The sequence below is a fragment of the Chiroxiphia lanceolata genome, chromosome 12, assembly GCF_009829145.1.
Source record: "Chiroxiphia lanceolata isolate bChiLan1 chromosome 12, bChiLan1.pri, whole genome shotgun sequence".
Taxonomy (NCBI): domain Eukaryota; kingdom Metazoa; phylum Chordata; class Aves; order Passeriformes; family Pipridae; genus Chiroxiphia; species Chiroxiphia lanceolata.
Window position 1 is genome coordinate 14,147,421 of NC_045648.1, and position 14,623 is coordinate 14,162,043.

Below are 14,623 nucleotides of genomic sequence, written 5' to 3' on the forward strand. Positions count from 1 at the left end.
AGCTCGTAGTCATGTGGCCTTTAGCTGACATGTGTGTGTTAGCCATGTGATACGATGAAAGAGAAGGAATTTTACCACAGCAAGTGCAGGAACAGCAAAAGACAGTGGTTGCCTTCTGCACATGTTATGAACTAAAAGTGTATTCCTTTAAGACAGGAAAATAATATGAAATTTTGAGTATTATAAATGATCAGAAGCTTGGGTTTTGGTTTTCCCATCTTGTGAATTTAGGTGAATCTAGCACAGAGCTGTAAAGACCTTTGGAATGAAAGTAACTATTGAATCTTTTTCTACCCAGCCTGATAATATTATACTTCTTCCTCAAAGCTAATAAAAATCTCCTGCATGGAGCAGAAGCTTAACAAAAACTTAACCATTGTAAATGATTCTGATATATACTATGTCTGCCTTTTTTGTAGAAATGGATGGAATACATAGTTTAAATGTAAAATGAAACATAATTTAGTATATTCTGAGACTGTATTTTGGAATAATGCTTTACAAACCAAATTCCTCAGAGGGGAGTGAAGATATAACTGTGGAGCATTGCAGAGACATTTTGGTACTGAAAGCGATACACAGATCTAATGTATATAGCTGTAAAATTATATATATGAAAAAACCCAGTAGAATCCCAGCTACTTCTTGCCATGCTAAGGTAAAATCTTGGGGTTATAATAAATCACACTAAAAACCCATAGTCTTGATAGCAGTAAAAGAAACAAATTATATGATAAGAATTATTTGGGCGTGAGAACATCGTTGTGCCCTTGTATCGATACGTCAGTAACTCCTCTGAATCTGCATCCTGAATCCTCTGAGACTAGTCTGTTCATCTCAAGCAAGATACACAACAATTGGAAAAGATTTAGAGAAGATGAGCCAGGATTTCAGATGCCACTGGTGGGTGTTTTCTTTCCTCTGCTTGCCTGGGGCACCCTTTGCTGACAAAACACTGGTTTGATGTCAGTGATAGAAGCTGGTTGGTGACTGATCCAAACTGTACAGAGTCAAATGGTGGAGTGACTGGTCCAAGTCAGTGTTTCATCTTTCATGACATAACACTCTCCTCCTTGCATTTTCTGCCCTCTTTTACCAGCCTTCTAAAAGCCTGGTACGTCTCTGATTGATTTTCAGTGTGGTACAAACACAGATGGAGTGAGGGGAAAGAGAGGGAGGGTGTGCAGCCAGAAGTGTGATGGTGGAGGGAAGGCTGCAGGCACTCCTTAAATGGGCATTGTTATTGGAAACACATAGTTTAGAAGTGTATATGGAAAATTTGGGAGACAGATTTGATTTGTTTTGCTTTAAGTGTCTGTATTCTGTGTGTGGAAAGGAAGTTGTTTGGTAATAGCATCATGCGTGTTTTTAGGCACCCGTTAAATGAAGTACCAAACAAATATTGGAATATGAGCTGTGTTGTCAACAGGAATATAAAATGTGCCTCCCAAGTGCATGAAGATGTAACTTGGTTACTGTGTCTTTTAAGTTTTACCTGCCCTGGTCTTTCTTTTCTGTGGAATTTACCCCTCCATTTATTTAGTGGGTACATGTGTGTGCTTGGATGCAGACAGTACCATGAAACTATTTTTATACTGTCTGTAGAGTCAAGAAAGCCTCTGAGCAAAACTGTCCTGCAAAGTTCTATTTGAGTTGGATTGGACCACATCTCGACAATAATTAAAAAGATCATTCTGTTTTATCTGTAATAGTAATTTCACTACTGTTAACCTTACTCTGCTGGGACTAGTTCAGTTAGTCTCAGTTGGGAAGGGGGGGTTGTTGTTGGGGGTTTTTTTTGTGTATCTGAAATTTGGCAAGAGCCTGTACAGCCAGGTACTTCTTCAATGCCATCAGGAGGATCTCTAATCCTTTTCAGGAAGATCTCTAATCCTTATCAGCAGAAGACAGTATATGTATTCAGTTAGTTTTTCCTGTGAAAGTATATGTTTATTTGTAGATGTATGCGAAGTATTTGACTGTGTCAAACAGTAGGGAACAATGTGAACACAGAATTAGTTAATATTTTACTCTCGTCTTTGCAACAACTTCTGACCCTGAAAAAACTGTTGATATAAGCCAGTCTGAGTATGTCATGATACATAGCCAGGGGGATAATGTGACATTGATATAAGTACTGGCTGAGAGAGGTTAATATTTTCCTGGTTCTGGATTGTATAACTGTGTAAATGTATGGTCATGCCTAAATTGGAAAGTTTTGTTTAATGTGCTCTGTGTAAAAAAGGAGTGCATTCTTAGACTTATCTGCCGACAGGTCACTCTGACCGCATTACTCTGCCGACAGGTCACTCTGACCGCATTATCTCCCTACGCCTTCCGCTAAACAACAAGCAATATGTTGTCATCTTTAGTATATATGCCCCAACTCTCCAAGCTGACCCTGCTGAAATAGATAAATTTTACACTGACCTGCGCCTCCTTACCCAAAAGGTTCCTGCAGACGATAAGATCATTATCCTTGGTGATTTCAACGCCAGAGTAGGCAAGAATTTTGAAGCCTGGAAAGGAGTATTAGGCAAGCATGGTGTTGGAAACTGCAACGACAATGGTCGACTTCTGCTAGAATTCTGTGCAGAGCAACAACTCACCATCACTAATACTATCTTTCAGCAGAAAGATAGTCTGAAGACAACCTGGATGCACCCCCGTTCTAAGCATTGGCACCTCATTGATTATGTCTTAGTGCGACAGAGAGATGCCCGCGATGTCCTCCATACCCGCGTGATGCCCAGCGCAGAATGCCAAACAGACCATCGGCTTGTGCGCTGTAAACTCAATTTTAAGCTCAAATTCAAACCAAAGAGGGGCAGCATTCCAAGGAGAAGACTCCAAGTTAACAATCTCCAATCAGCCACAGTAAGAGACAGTTTCCAGGCAAACCTTCAAACTTGGCTCGAAAACATTCCCACAGATTCCTCTCCTGAAACAATCTGGCTTCATATTAAAAACAGCATCCTGCATTCCTCTGAACAATCCTTAGGGTTCTCCCTCAAGAAGAACAAGGACTGGTTTGACGAAAACAACCAAGAAATCCAAGACTTGTTGAGGAAGAAGAGAACCGCCCACCAAGCACACCTTGCACTGCCATCCTGTCACGCAAGAAAAACAGCCTTTCGTCTCGCATGCAGCAAGCTCCAGCAGAAACTTCGCGACATCCAGAACAAGTGGTGGATCGATCTAGCTGAAAAAACTCAATTATGCGCAGATACAGGTGATCACAAAGGTTTCTATGAGGCCTTGAAAACAGCATACGGACCTACATACCAGGTCCAAAGCCCTCTACTCAGTGCTGATGGTCAAACCCTTCTAACAGATAAAACCTCCATTCTGAATCGATGGTCTGAACACTTTCAGACTCTTTTCAGTACCAGCCGTGTAGTCCAAGATTCAGCAATTCAGTCCATCACACGACAACCAGTAAAATATGAATTGGATACTGCCCCCACTTTAGAAGAAACTCTGAAGGCCATACAGCAGGTAAAAATCGGCAAGGCAGCTGGGGTTGATGGAATTCCACCTGAAGTCTGGAAACATGGGGGCCTTGCACTCCACACCAAATTTCACGAGTTTGTGGTGCGCTGCTGGGAGCTCGGTGAACTACCATCAGACCTTCGTGATGCTGTCATCATCACTTTGTATAAGAAGAAAGGTTCTAAATCAGATTGCTCAAACTATCGTGGTATTACTCTGCTCTCCATTGCTGGCAAAATCCTGGCAAGAATACTCTTGAACAGACTAATACCCACTATAGCAGAAGGAATTCTACCTGAAAGTCAATGTGGTTTCAGAACCAACAGGAGCACCACAGACATGGTATTTGTCCTCAGACAACTGCAAGAGAAGTGTAGGGAACAGAATAAAGGTCTCTATGTAACCTTTGTCGACCTCACCAAGGCTTTTGATACTGTGAGCAGAAAAGGTCTGTGGCAGATTTTGGAACGTTTAGGTTGTCCCCCCAAGTTCCTTAAAATGATCATCTCACTCCATGAGGATCAGCACGGCCAAGTCAGATATGGCAACACACTTTCTGAGCCCTTTTTAATTAAGAATGGTGTGAAACAAGGTTGCGTTCTCGCTCCTACCCTATTCACCGTCTTCTTTAGCATGATGCTCCAAAGGGCCACAGCAGACCTCGATGATCAGGACGGCATCTACATTCGATACCGTACTGATGGAAGTCTATTCAATCTAAGGCGACTGAAGGCCCACACCAAGACCTTAAACCATCTTGTCCGGGAGCTGCTTTATGCTGATGATGCTGCCCTTGTTGCCCACACAGAAGCAGCTCTGCAGCGTTTAACATCCTGCTTTGCAGGTGCTGCTGAGCTCTTTGGGCTGGAAGTCAGCTTAAAGAAGACAGAGGTCCTCCATCAACCTGCACCTCAGGAAGTCTTCCTTCATCCCCACATCACCATTGGCCAATCAGAGCTCAAATCAGTCCAACAGTTTAATTACCTTGGTAGCCTCATCTCCTCAGATGGTAAGATCGACGGAGAGATAGACAACAGGTTAGCTAAGGCATATAATGCTTTTGGAAAACTCCACAAGAGAGTATGGCGTAATAAACACTTAAAGAAAAGCACCAAGATCAGTGTTTACAAAGCCATAGTCTTGTCTACTCTCCTATACGGCTCCGAATCATGGGTCATCTACCGCCACCACCTGCGTCTCCTAGAACGCTTCCATCAGCGCTGCCTCCGTACAATCCTTAACATCCACTGGTCAGATTTTGTGACCAATACATCTGTACTTGAGCAAGCAGCTGTCACAAGTATTGAGGCCATGTTACTGAGAACGCAGCTGCGATGGGCAGGGCACGTCTCGAGGATGAAGGACCACCGCCTCCCTAAGATCCTGCTCTATGGTGAACTTGCCACTGGCTGCCGCATGAGAGGAGCCCCGAAGAAAAGATTCAAGGACTCCCTGAAACAACATCTCAGCCTTGGCCATATTGATCACCATAACTGGTCTACTCTGGCCTCCAATCGGGAGGCCTGGAGACACACCATCTATAACGCTGCGGAAGCCTTTGAGAACTCACGCAGGATCACTCTCGAGGAAAAAAGGCAACGCAGAAAGAACCGTGTCTTGCAAAATACACCATCTAAGGAGTCTTTCTGCTGCGCCTTTTGCAATCGGATATGTCTATCACGTATTGGCCTCATAAGCCACCAGCGTGCCTGCTGCAAATGTGGATAGTGCCTTCACAAATCTTCGTTCGCGAAGCCTAGCCATGACTTAGACTTAAATTGTAGGCATTTAAATCTTTTATTACCTCTCAGAAATGAAAACCTAAATCATTTTGGAAATAATATTAAGGATATGATACCATTTTGATCAGTGAATATGACCTTGGAAAAAAACAGGTCTTTTCTCTAAACTGTCACAAGTGAATTTTTAACCAGTTAATAGAATGGCTCTAGCTGAAATGAAAGACAGTCTGAATTGCTTGTAAATTTGTGTAGTTGTTTACTGAATAATCTCTTGAAATATAGCTGAGAATTTAAGCTGGTTGCAGCATACCTCACTAAGAGACAAACCACTGACCCTTTTAATAGGTGACTAATAATAGTCAACTTCAAAGGCATAGCCATGTCTTAAAGTTGGCTAGGCCTCACTTTGAGATGATGGGAAGAATTAATATAATGAGTGTAAAGTAGGAAAACAGTAGGTAAGGCCATTTGGACCATTTAGTCTCTTTTCAAGAAGCTGGGGGTTTTTTTAATGTTTTTTTCCCCTTTTTTTGAAGCAGTGGGGGGGCAAGGGCTGGTTCTGGTTGGGTTGGTAGCCTAACACTCCAATTTGCTTTTATGGAGTTCACATATTCCTTTTGTAGAGATAGGAGATTTTATTACCTGTAGTATCCAGGTGTTACTGTGTTATTCATCCTAGGGCTTTCAACTGCTTTAAGAAATAGTATCTGAGGTTGGAAGAGTTGTCTAAAGGTGCACAGTGGGTAAAAATACTGGAACTACAAACAGAAATAAAGACCTGTTATTTACAGTCATGAGCTTGGAAAACTAGATGACTATAGCAAAATAATACTGATTTCAGAAGCTGTCTTTACAGAATAATGAGCTAATGATGATTGCAGTTAAAGGGTTGTCCCTATGTTGAGCCTCTCCATGTTTGTCTCTTTCCCTTGGGTGTCAGTCCTTGGGTGTAGAATGGTTTTGGGGTTTTTTTTACATGTTACCTAGGGAAATCAGTGTCTAGTTGTCTTGTAGAAACTATTTTGTTTGTATGCAAAAAGGAGAGGAAAAGACAATAGAAAGGGATTTGATATCCCCATCACTGCTGCCCCCTCTAGATCATCAGAGGGAGCTGAGCTGGGTAGATCTGAATCCTTGAAGCCACATGCAACCTTTTACAGATAGTTGGAGAAGTTAAACAACTAGTCCAGCATCAACCTAAAAAGGTGGCCCGTGGATCTTTAGAGCTGGTTTCAGCAGCCAGTATCATCCTTGATATTAATGTTCTGCACCAGTAGTAGAATGAAGTGTTCTGCACCAGTAATAGAATGAAGTGAGCAGCAACACCATTCCCTTTCTTTCAGAAGATTTTGGAAGATTATCATGGCATTTACTTTGATACCAATATGAAAAGAATATTTCAAAGCCTTTTACTTCCATTAAAATGCTCTGGTTTGTGCTCTAGCTCACTTTGAATGGAGATTTATCCTTTAGATTTGTACTTCAAGTATGGCTATTAAAGAACAAACTGTTAATTGGTTGAACTAGTTTTACTCTATTGAGCTTGATTCTGAAAGGAAATTTAAAGGCTTTTAGAAAAAATTTCCAAGTTGTGCCTGATAAACATTGGATTTTGCCAAAATTTAATGATTCTGACATGCTGTGAATGAGATACTTAGCTCCCACACACTTTAGCTCTTCCTGTATTTTGTAAAAGGACACTCCTGCATCCTGAAGTCACTGCCAAAGGGGAGTTCCATGAGCTGAAGCACTGCAGTCAGCCCAAACCATTTTTTAATGATCAGTTACACAACCACACTCATGTCTTCGCCAGTTTGGAGGGTGTGGTAAAAAAAAAAGGTGTGGAGCCACAGAACATTTTCTGCATTCCTATCCAGGAGTATTTTTTTCCTGTATTCAAGTTGAAATAGAACATTTTATTTGCATCTCAAGGATCTTGTTTGATTTTCATGCCTGTTGTACTATCTGAGCCTTATCTTCAGTTCTTTAAATCTGTTCACTGCTTGCACCAAAGTTGAGAGTAGAATAGTATATAAATACATTTGCTTTGCTGAGGTTTATGCAGCAAAGGAGTTGGAGCAGTATTTACTGTTTTATTTAAACTTGGTCTTGACCAAACTTAATATGTTTTAAAATACTTCTGAACACATTATAACAATATACAAGGACACAAACCCAGACTTTATTAGATTAATTTCTTGTTAGGCAAAACACCTAAAAGGAGCAGAATGGGAAGTGAGGGAAATGAATTTAACTGCTGAAGTTCCCTTGTGGAGGGGAACTTTAGACCTAAAGCTGAAAGCCAAATGCCACATACATATTAACTCCAGCAGCTGTGATTGTGGGCTCAGAGAAGCAGACCTATGCTAGGTAAAACATTGTAGATCAGGTGTACATATCAAATCAAACAATACAGAGATATTTATCTGTCTGTGTGCATATATATATGTATATGTGCATACATTCTCACTTCTTATCTGTTCTGAGTTAAATGTAGCTTGTACTCACTTAAACACAATGTTAAAATATTTCATTTTTCAATGTTTTTCAAACTTTGATCAGTTCTTGCACTCAGTACATAATACCAAAAACTTCTTCTGAAGAAAGATTTTTTTTCACAAACTCTGATTTGTTTCCCCAGCATAGCTGCCATCTTATGAGGCATGTTATCCCCTGTATTAAATATAGGAAATGAAGAGGTAGAGACATTAATGTTAAAAGGATCCTTTAGTTGTGCATGTTCAAACTGAAGTGCCTTGGTTAACACCATGTTAGCCATTATATAGTCCTTGATATATTCAGGGTACAGTTTTTGCTGACTTCAGTTGCAACTGTGCACTCAAGTCTTTGGAAACCAAGCCCCAGTGTCTCAAATCAAGCACCAAGGAAATTAAGGAACATGCATTTACTGAGCCCCTCTGGAAAGTTTTGGCTGAGTGACTTGCCTCAGGATATCTGTGGCAGAGACAAGAATGTGTAGTGTGGCACAGTGACAACATGAGAATGCAGAAGGTTATCTTCAGTCAGTCACTGAGGACTTTGTATTGTGGGACTTTCTCATTACAACTATATTTTTTTTTCTTCTGGACAAGCTTTTTTTTTTTTTTATTCTCAACTTTTTCCAGAAATTTGCTACCCATTTCCAGCTCCTTTTACCTAATCTCTGTAGCTTAATTTTGCTGATAAGGCTTGCTCAGTCTTAAATCATGAGTTTAAACATGATAAAATTTGAGAAAGCATAATAAATATTTCATTTATTAAAAAAATAATAAATGAAAAGGTGGTATCAGTTTGTTTAAGAAGTTTGCAAAGGATATAGTTATTAAGAGGAAGGTATTACTCCTTCAGAGATTCAGGAGATGGGTATCTGAATGTAAAGCTGGCTAAATGTAGGGAATAGAGGGCACTGGATGCTCTGGAAGGCAGCGAGGACAGACAGATTGAAAGGAAAGACAAAGCAAATGCAAATAAACACAACAAGAAAAATGCTATGGGGTATTTACCTTACATAAATATAATTCTGTAATACAATGCAGTAAATAGTAATAGTAAAAAGTTGGTTTACTGAAACATGCTGTCACAACTAGTAAGTGGGAGTAAAAAGAAATAAATGTGTTTTATATGTCATAGGGAAGAAACTGCAATAGTGGAATTTAGTTATGTTAATTTTAAGATCCAAAGAGCTCACTTCAATGTTTGATACAATTCCCTCCCTCTTCTCCTGTTTTTCAAGAAGGTTGGGGTTTTGCAGGTTGTTTTTTTTTGTTTGGTTGGTTGGGTTTTTTTGTTTGTTTGTTTTTTTGTTTTGTTTTGGGTTTTTTGTGTGTTTTTTTTCCTTCTGTACAGCAAATATGTCTGCATATACAGTATTTCATTCCAGGTCAAGAATCTTGTTTAACCAGTTTTGTCTGATATGTGCTCTGTTATGTGTTTATATTCATAATCTCTTTTAAACTCTGTGAAGTTGATCCACAATTCTCTGAAGTTCTTATATTAACAAGGTTTGTTAATGTTTCATATTTAACTTCAATCATTACTTTGTGACCTTCACCCAGCTCTGTTACCGTGGATTAAATTGTATAAACTTAGTTAAAATATTTGCCAAAACTTTTCCAACATCCTCAAATAAATAAATGTAGGGGATTTATGAATGGGCACTGACAGGAGTCATTAATTGATGTAGTGTCGTTAAGGACCTTCAGTTAACTCAAGTTGTTTATGTACAGCACCATTACAAACAAGTCCCATGTGGACTGAGGGCTGTGGATCCACAGCACAATCTCTACCTCTGTGTTCTCTCTGTCTTGTTTTTAACTCATCTGTACTTACGAGCTCTGTAGTGTTCAGTTATCCTTCTGCTTTCATCATCACTCTAACCCACTCTGAATGCTTTTGCAAACAGCCTTCAACTCCTTTTTTGAATTGTGAGCCAGTCCCTGAATTTTCAGTGGCAGCCTCTGTGCTCATGCAGACAGAAGCATGGAGCAGGATCACTGCTGGCTGTTCCAAATCCTGCTGTACAGAACTCTGCTGTGCTGTACTGTTGGGCAGCTTAAACTGCCCTTGCTGTCCCCACTTTGTTTTTGCCTATGAAGTGCAGCAATTGCCATTCAAACTTTATCAATGTACGTAATAATTTCTCTGTAATTTCAGTGCAGTGGTTTTCATATCTTCTACAGCCATGCTTCAATAGGGAAATTTTCTGCAGAATACAGTGAGCCATCTCTAATGACAGAGTGGTAAATTCAGCCTATGGTCTCTGTGTGAGTAATATTGCCTTCTAGCTGTGTGGGACTGGTTGGGCCCACTGCCTCTGTGGTTCCATGGGCAAAGGTCACAACAAGCTTTTTCTGCTTCATCAGTGTCCATGTATGATGTGATGGCTGCTGGCCTGACCCTTATGTAACTGTTCAATATATGGATAGGGATCTCTCTCCACCAGGTTCTCCCCTAATGGTGTTGCTATAAGGTCTGTCAGAGCTGCATTTCAGGGCTTGTTTTCTTTGTGTATCCTCTCCTATGATACCCAGGCTCTTTCCTGTCATGGTCACCTGTCTTCCCAAGAGCAGGCCTGGAGAGCAGATAGAAGGTAGCATGGAGTGCCAAATGAGACTAACAGTGGAGAATTCAAGAAGGGAAGAATTGTGGAGACTCTTGATACCCAAACTTCCCGTGTCCATATTCTATAGGATTTGGCATGTGTATGGCATGCCAGTGAAAAGCTCTGCATGAAATTCTCAGTACACTGGCGAAAATGAACATAAGCTTTTTTCAATCTAGACTCAATTTGACTCTTTTGGAGAAGTGATGCTATGTGTACTTTTTCTACACAAAGAATATCTAAATTGTATTTGTGTGGCTTGACTTTATTTAAACTTCACTATCAAATTGAAGATACTTGTGTATTTTTTTGTTTATCACACTCCTAAACAATATCCTCGGGGTGATCTTTCATACCTCAAGTACAGTTGTGTAAGGTAAACTGATAGGATAGATACTCCTGTGTTTCTTTTCAGTGGTATCTGAAACAAGTTGAAAAGATGTTGAAACAATAGTGTACAGTGAAAGCACTTCTGAAGAAAATTCCTCCTACTCTCCCCAGAAGTAGGAAAAATGCTCACTCTCCAACTACAATACAGCACAGCTCCCCATATATACCAACAGAGATTTTCTACCATCTCAAAAAAGTATGTGTGAGTGTATATATTTATTGTTGGTATTTTTTAAGACTTACCTCGTTCAGGTAAAAGAAAGGAATTTTTTATACTTACTGTGTTAGAAAATTCATTTGGGAACAGTTCGTTCATGGGAAGGTGCAACCCTTGTAATGGTGCCAAGGTCATTAGAGGCCTGTGGAGATCTGCTGGTTAAGTGCTGGTCACTCAAGCAGCTGGAACTTTAGGCAGATTTTACTTATATACCCAATTTATTTCCAGGATTTTAAATTAGGTTAATAAAGATAGTACTCATGACTTGCCCTTTATACCTCTCTACCTTTTATATTTATTCATGTAGCTTCTTGCTTACTTACTGAAATACACAGTGAAAAAGGAGAGCAAGTAACAGTTTAGTTTCATTTTAGGGGCTGTATCCTAAGATACATACAGCAAAAAAACAAGAGAAGATCTCTAGATGTGACTGCATCAGTGCAGTCTGAACTTAATTTTGAGCCTCTTAAGTTAAATCATATATAGAGATGGAAGCTACTTCTGTGTATATTTATGTGTGTAGATCTGAGGAGTTGTTGGATTATTTGGTTTTGTGTGTGTGTGTGTGTGCATGCACTTCTAAGGAAGTTTCCTGTGTTGGGAAAGCAGAGCAAAGCCCGGCAGGTGAAGTAGTGGAATCCTCAGGTGCAGTGTGGGGCTGCTGCAGTCCTGTCTCACTGTGCAGCCCCGAGCAGGCGGTTGGATGAAAAAGAACAGACAAATCAACATTCCTTTCCCTGAACTCCCCAGCGTGCCTCAGCTGCTTTCACTCAGCTCCAGAAGGGGGAAATGAGACTAAAAGGAGCCACCGGTGGAGTGCTTGCTAATTAGTAAAACTTCGCTGCATGAAGAAAGCAAAAATTAAAGGAATATATAAATGCTATTGAAGTTGCAGTATGTGAAAACTTAAAGCATCAACAGATTTATTTCAGAGCTTTTAACCAGTCGTGTACTCAGAAGAACAAGTTTTTTCAGTGTTTTCAAAAGACCAGAACTTGTCAGCCTGCTTATGCTGCCAGTTTTTGTATAATAAGTTCATTGACCCTGTAGACAGTCTGAGTGTTTTCTGAGTTACCGCTTTATCAAACTAATTTGCATGATTTTAAAGCTGTTGCTTGCTAGAAAACAATCTAGTGAGGGCACTCTTTGTAAACACCCTTTTATATAACTTTGCTTATTCCTTTTGGGCACAGGGAAGGGAAAATCAGGAGCAACAATCAAAAAATAGTGTAACTGAAAAGTGACTTTCACGCTTTTATAAAATATTTCACAAAACAGTTTCTTACTGAGTAGTTTGGTAGAATTTCTTTTGTTTTCACCCAGATAAACACTGTTTCATGTGCAAAAATGTTATGCTTCAGTAGTTAATGTGCAATTACCTATTGTTGCCAGGTAATGTAGATGCCAAAGGTATAAATGGATTTGAAAGGGATTAGAGAAATTAATGGATGATACGTTCCTGGAGGAAAACTAGTGAGAGCTGAGAGTGTGTAATGGGGAAAGGCTTGTCCCATAGTTGTTCTTCCTCTCTTTGCCTGTAAGCATCAGCTGTGGCCACAAGAGAGGATACTGGTCTAGCCTGAGTCTGTTCTGGTGTTCTTACTGTTGTTTAAGGACTTAATATAAAGGGCAGTGGGCCTGCACATCAGAACCAGATCTTTGGACAGAGCATTGCTTTGTGTCAGACTCTGAATGCCCAGGAGCAAGAACCACAAATTATATCTTGGGTTCTTCTGTTTTCTTTGGATGGGATTCTGAATGAGAAGTCAGTGAAGAGCAAAGATTAAATCCTTCCAACTCTTTACTCCACATGTTTGTAAGTACATACCTGGTCTGTGTTATAACAGATAGTATAACAGTACAGGCACATACTTCCACTCATGGTTTCAACAATAAATGGTAGGGTGTTTAAAGGGTAAGTGGTAAGGTGAGTATTAGCTCTGAAAAGTTACATCCTGCAGCCAGTTGCCCTGAAAAAAAAATTTAAAAATCTATTGCCACATGTGCTAAATTATGATGAGTAGTTTATTACAATTTTATTATAATTTGTTTGTGCTGTATATTGATTTGAGTTTCTGAAAAATGCAAGATGTATCTTTTTGAATACAAGTTGAACTCCTTCCCCCCTCAGGCAGGAACTGAAGCCCCAGCAGAGCTGCTGACTGAGCACAGCCCAGGCGTGGGCTGTCTGATCTGCAGGTAGAGCTGTACCAGTACCACTGAGAGGTACTTCCAGTCTCTGCTGCTCTTCTGTGCTGGCACAGCTCTTTGTGGGACCATGTTTTGAAATCCACTGGGGCTTTTCATTCCAGTAGTGCCACCTCCTTTTTTTTTTCCCCCCTCTTTTCTTTCAATGTCAAGACCTCTTTATATTTATCTGTCATTTACTCTGCAGCCCCACACACAGCTGCATGGATGTAGTGTGTTGTATGTTAGTTCTTGGAATCAGCAGTGGGGTGAGGCTGCTTAAATTTTGCGTTGCTGTGGAAGAAACTCTTGATAAATAGGTACTTTCTTACAGGTCCTTATGGCTTTTGGTGTCTGTTAAGTTTTTTAGATCACTTTGAATTACCTAAAAATGGGATTTGATAATGGTGTTGTATATACTTTATCTGTAGATATGCCTGAGGAAAAACAAAAGCTAAGTGTAAAAGTCTTCATTGATATTTAATGTTGTATTCTAGCTATATTTGCTGTGGTGCTTTATGAAACTTCTGTTGGAAAACAGCACCAGTTATTTCTTTTTTTTAACATGACATAATTTGTTTTCCCTAGAGTGCTGCTGTCCTTGAAGGTGAAAGAAATGCTGCACAAGAGGAGAGAAATAGTATAGAAAATCGAGTCAAGGAGCTGGCTGAGGAAAACGAGCAGTTGAAGAGAAAAGTTACTGAGTTAGAGAGTAAAATTGAGGAGTTGCACAAACAAATTGATAATATGAAAGGAGAAGAAAATTCAGCGAAGGAAAAATTAAAGACATATGAGGTAAGTTAAGAAAACAAGCCCCTTAAGGAGTCTTCTTCCTGTTTGCAATGGATTCATTGTAGAGTAAAAGCTGACAAAGAGGAGGATGGATAATGCCATTGGGAAGGGTAAGGAAAACCAGCAGGTTATAAGAAGCAGGGTGCAGTTTGCTTACATATATAGAAAAGATTTCCCCAGTGCAAACCAGATTCGAAACAAGTCACAGCTTGCAAGTGGGGAGATCAGTGATAGGCCAGAGTGAAGAGACTTTACAGCTCAATTTACTTGTCGCTATTTCTGAATGTATTAAATTGAATTATTACAGGAAGAGAAGCAACAATTGGAAGAAGCTTTGAAACATGCTGAGAAGGAGGCAAAAGAACTGGTAGCATTAAAATTGGCTTTGGAAAGCCAACTAGAAGATATGCAGGTAAGAACAAGAACAATTTGGAATATTTAAATATTAAGGTTTTATAAACATGTTTTATTATTTTGAATGATCATGCAAGTCTGGTTGTGTGATTTACATGTAAAAGAATAAAAAGCTGTGCTTGAATATAAACAAAAATATTGGCAATAGACAAATATCAGGAAATTGGCTTCTGTCATATTTGCAAATGTTGCATGGAACTGGAATATGTCATCACAAACCCAGAGAAATTTAACACATATCACTAGGATTTGCAACCTCTTAAAACTGTTCTAACTGACATCATGTTC

The 14,623-nt window shown here is 39.7% G+C and overlaps 1 protein-coding gene across 5 annotated transcripts in view; it reads left to right on the forward strand.

Annotated features, from left to right (window-relative positions):
• Positions 1 to 14,623, forward strand: part of CGNL1 (cingulin like 1) — a 60,625-nt gene that overhangs the window by 26,931 nt on the left and 19,071 nt on the right. For all 5 annotated transcript variants that reach the window (XM_032700329.1, XM_032700332.1, XM_032700330.1 and 2 more), the window contains 2 exons: positions 13,718 to 13,924; positions 14,229 to 14,333. In XM_032700329.1, coding sequence (XP_032556220.1) covers positions 13,718 to 13,924; positions 14,229 to 14,333 — 312 coding nt within the window. The remainder of the gene's footprint in view (positions 1 to 13,717; positions 13,925 to 14,228; positions 14,334 to 14,623) is intronic.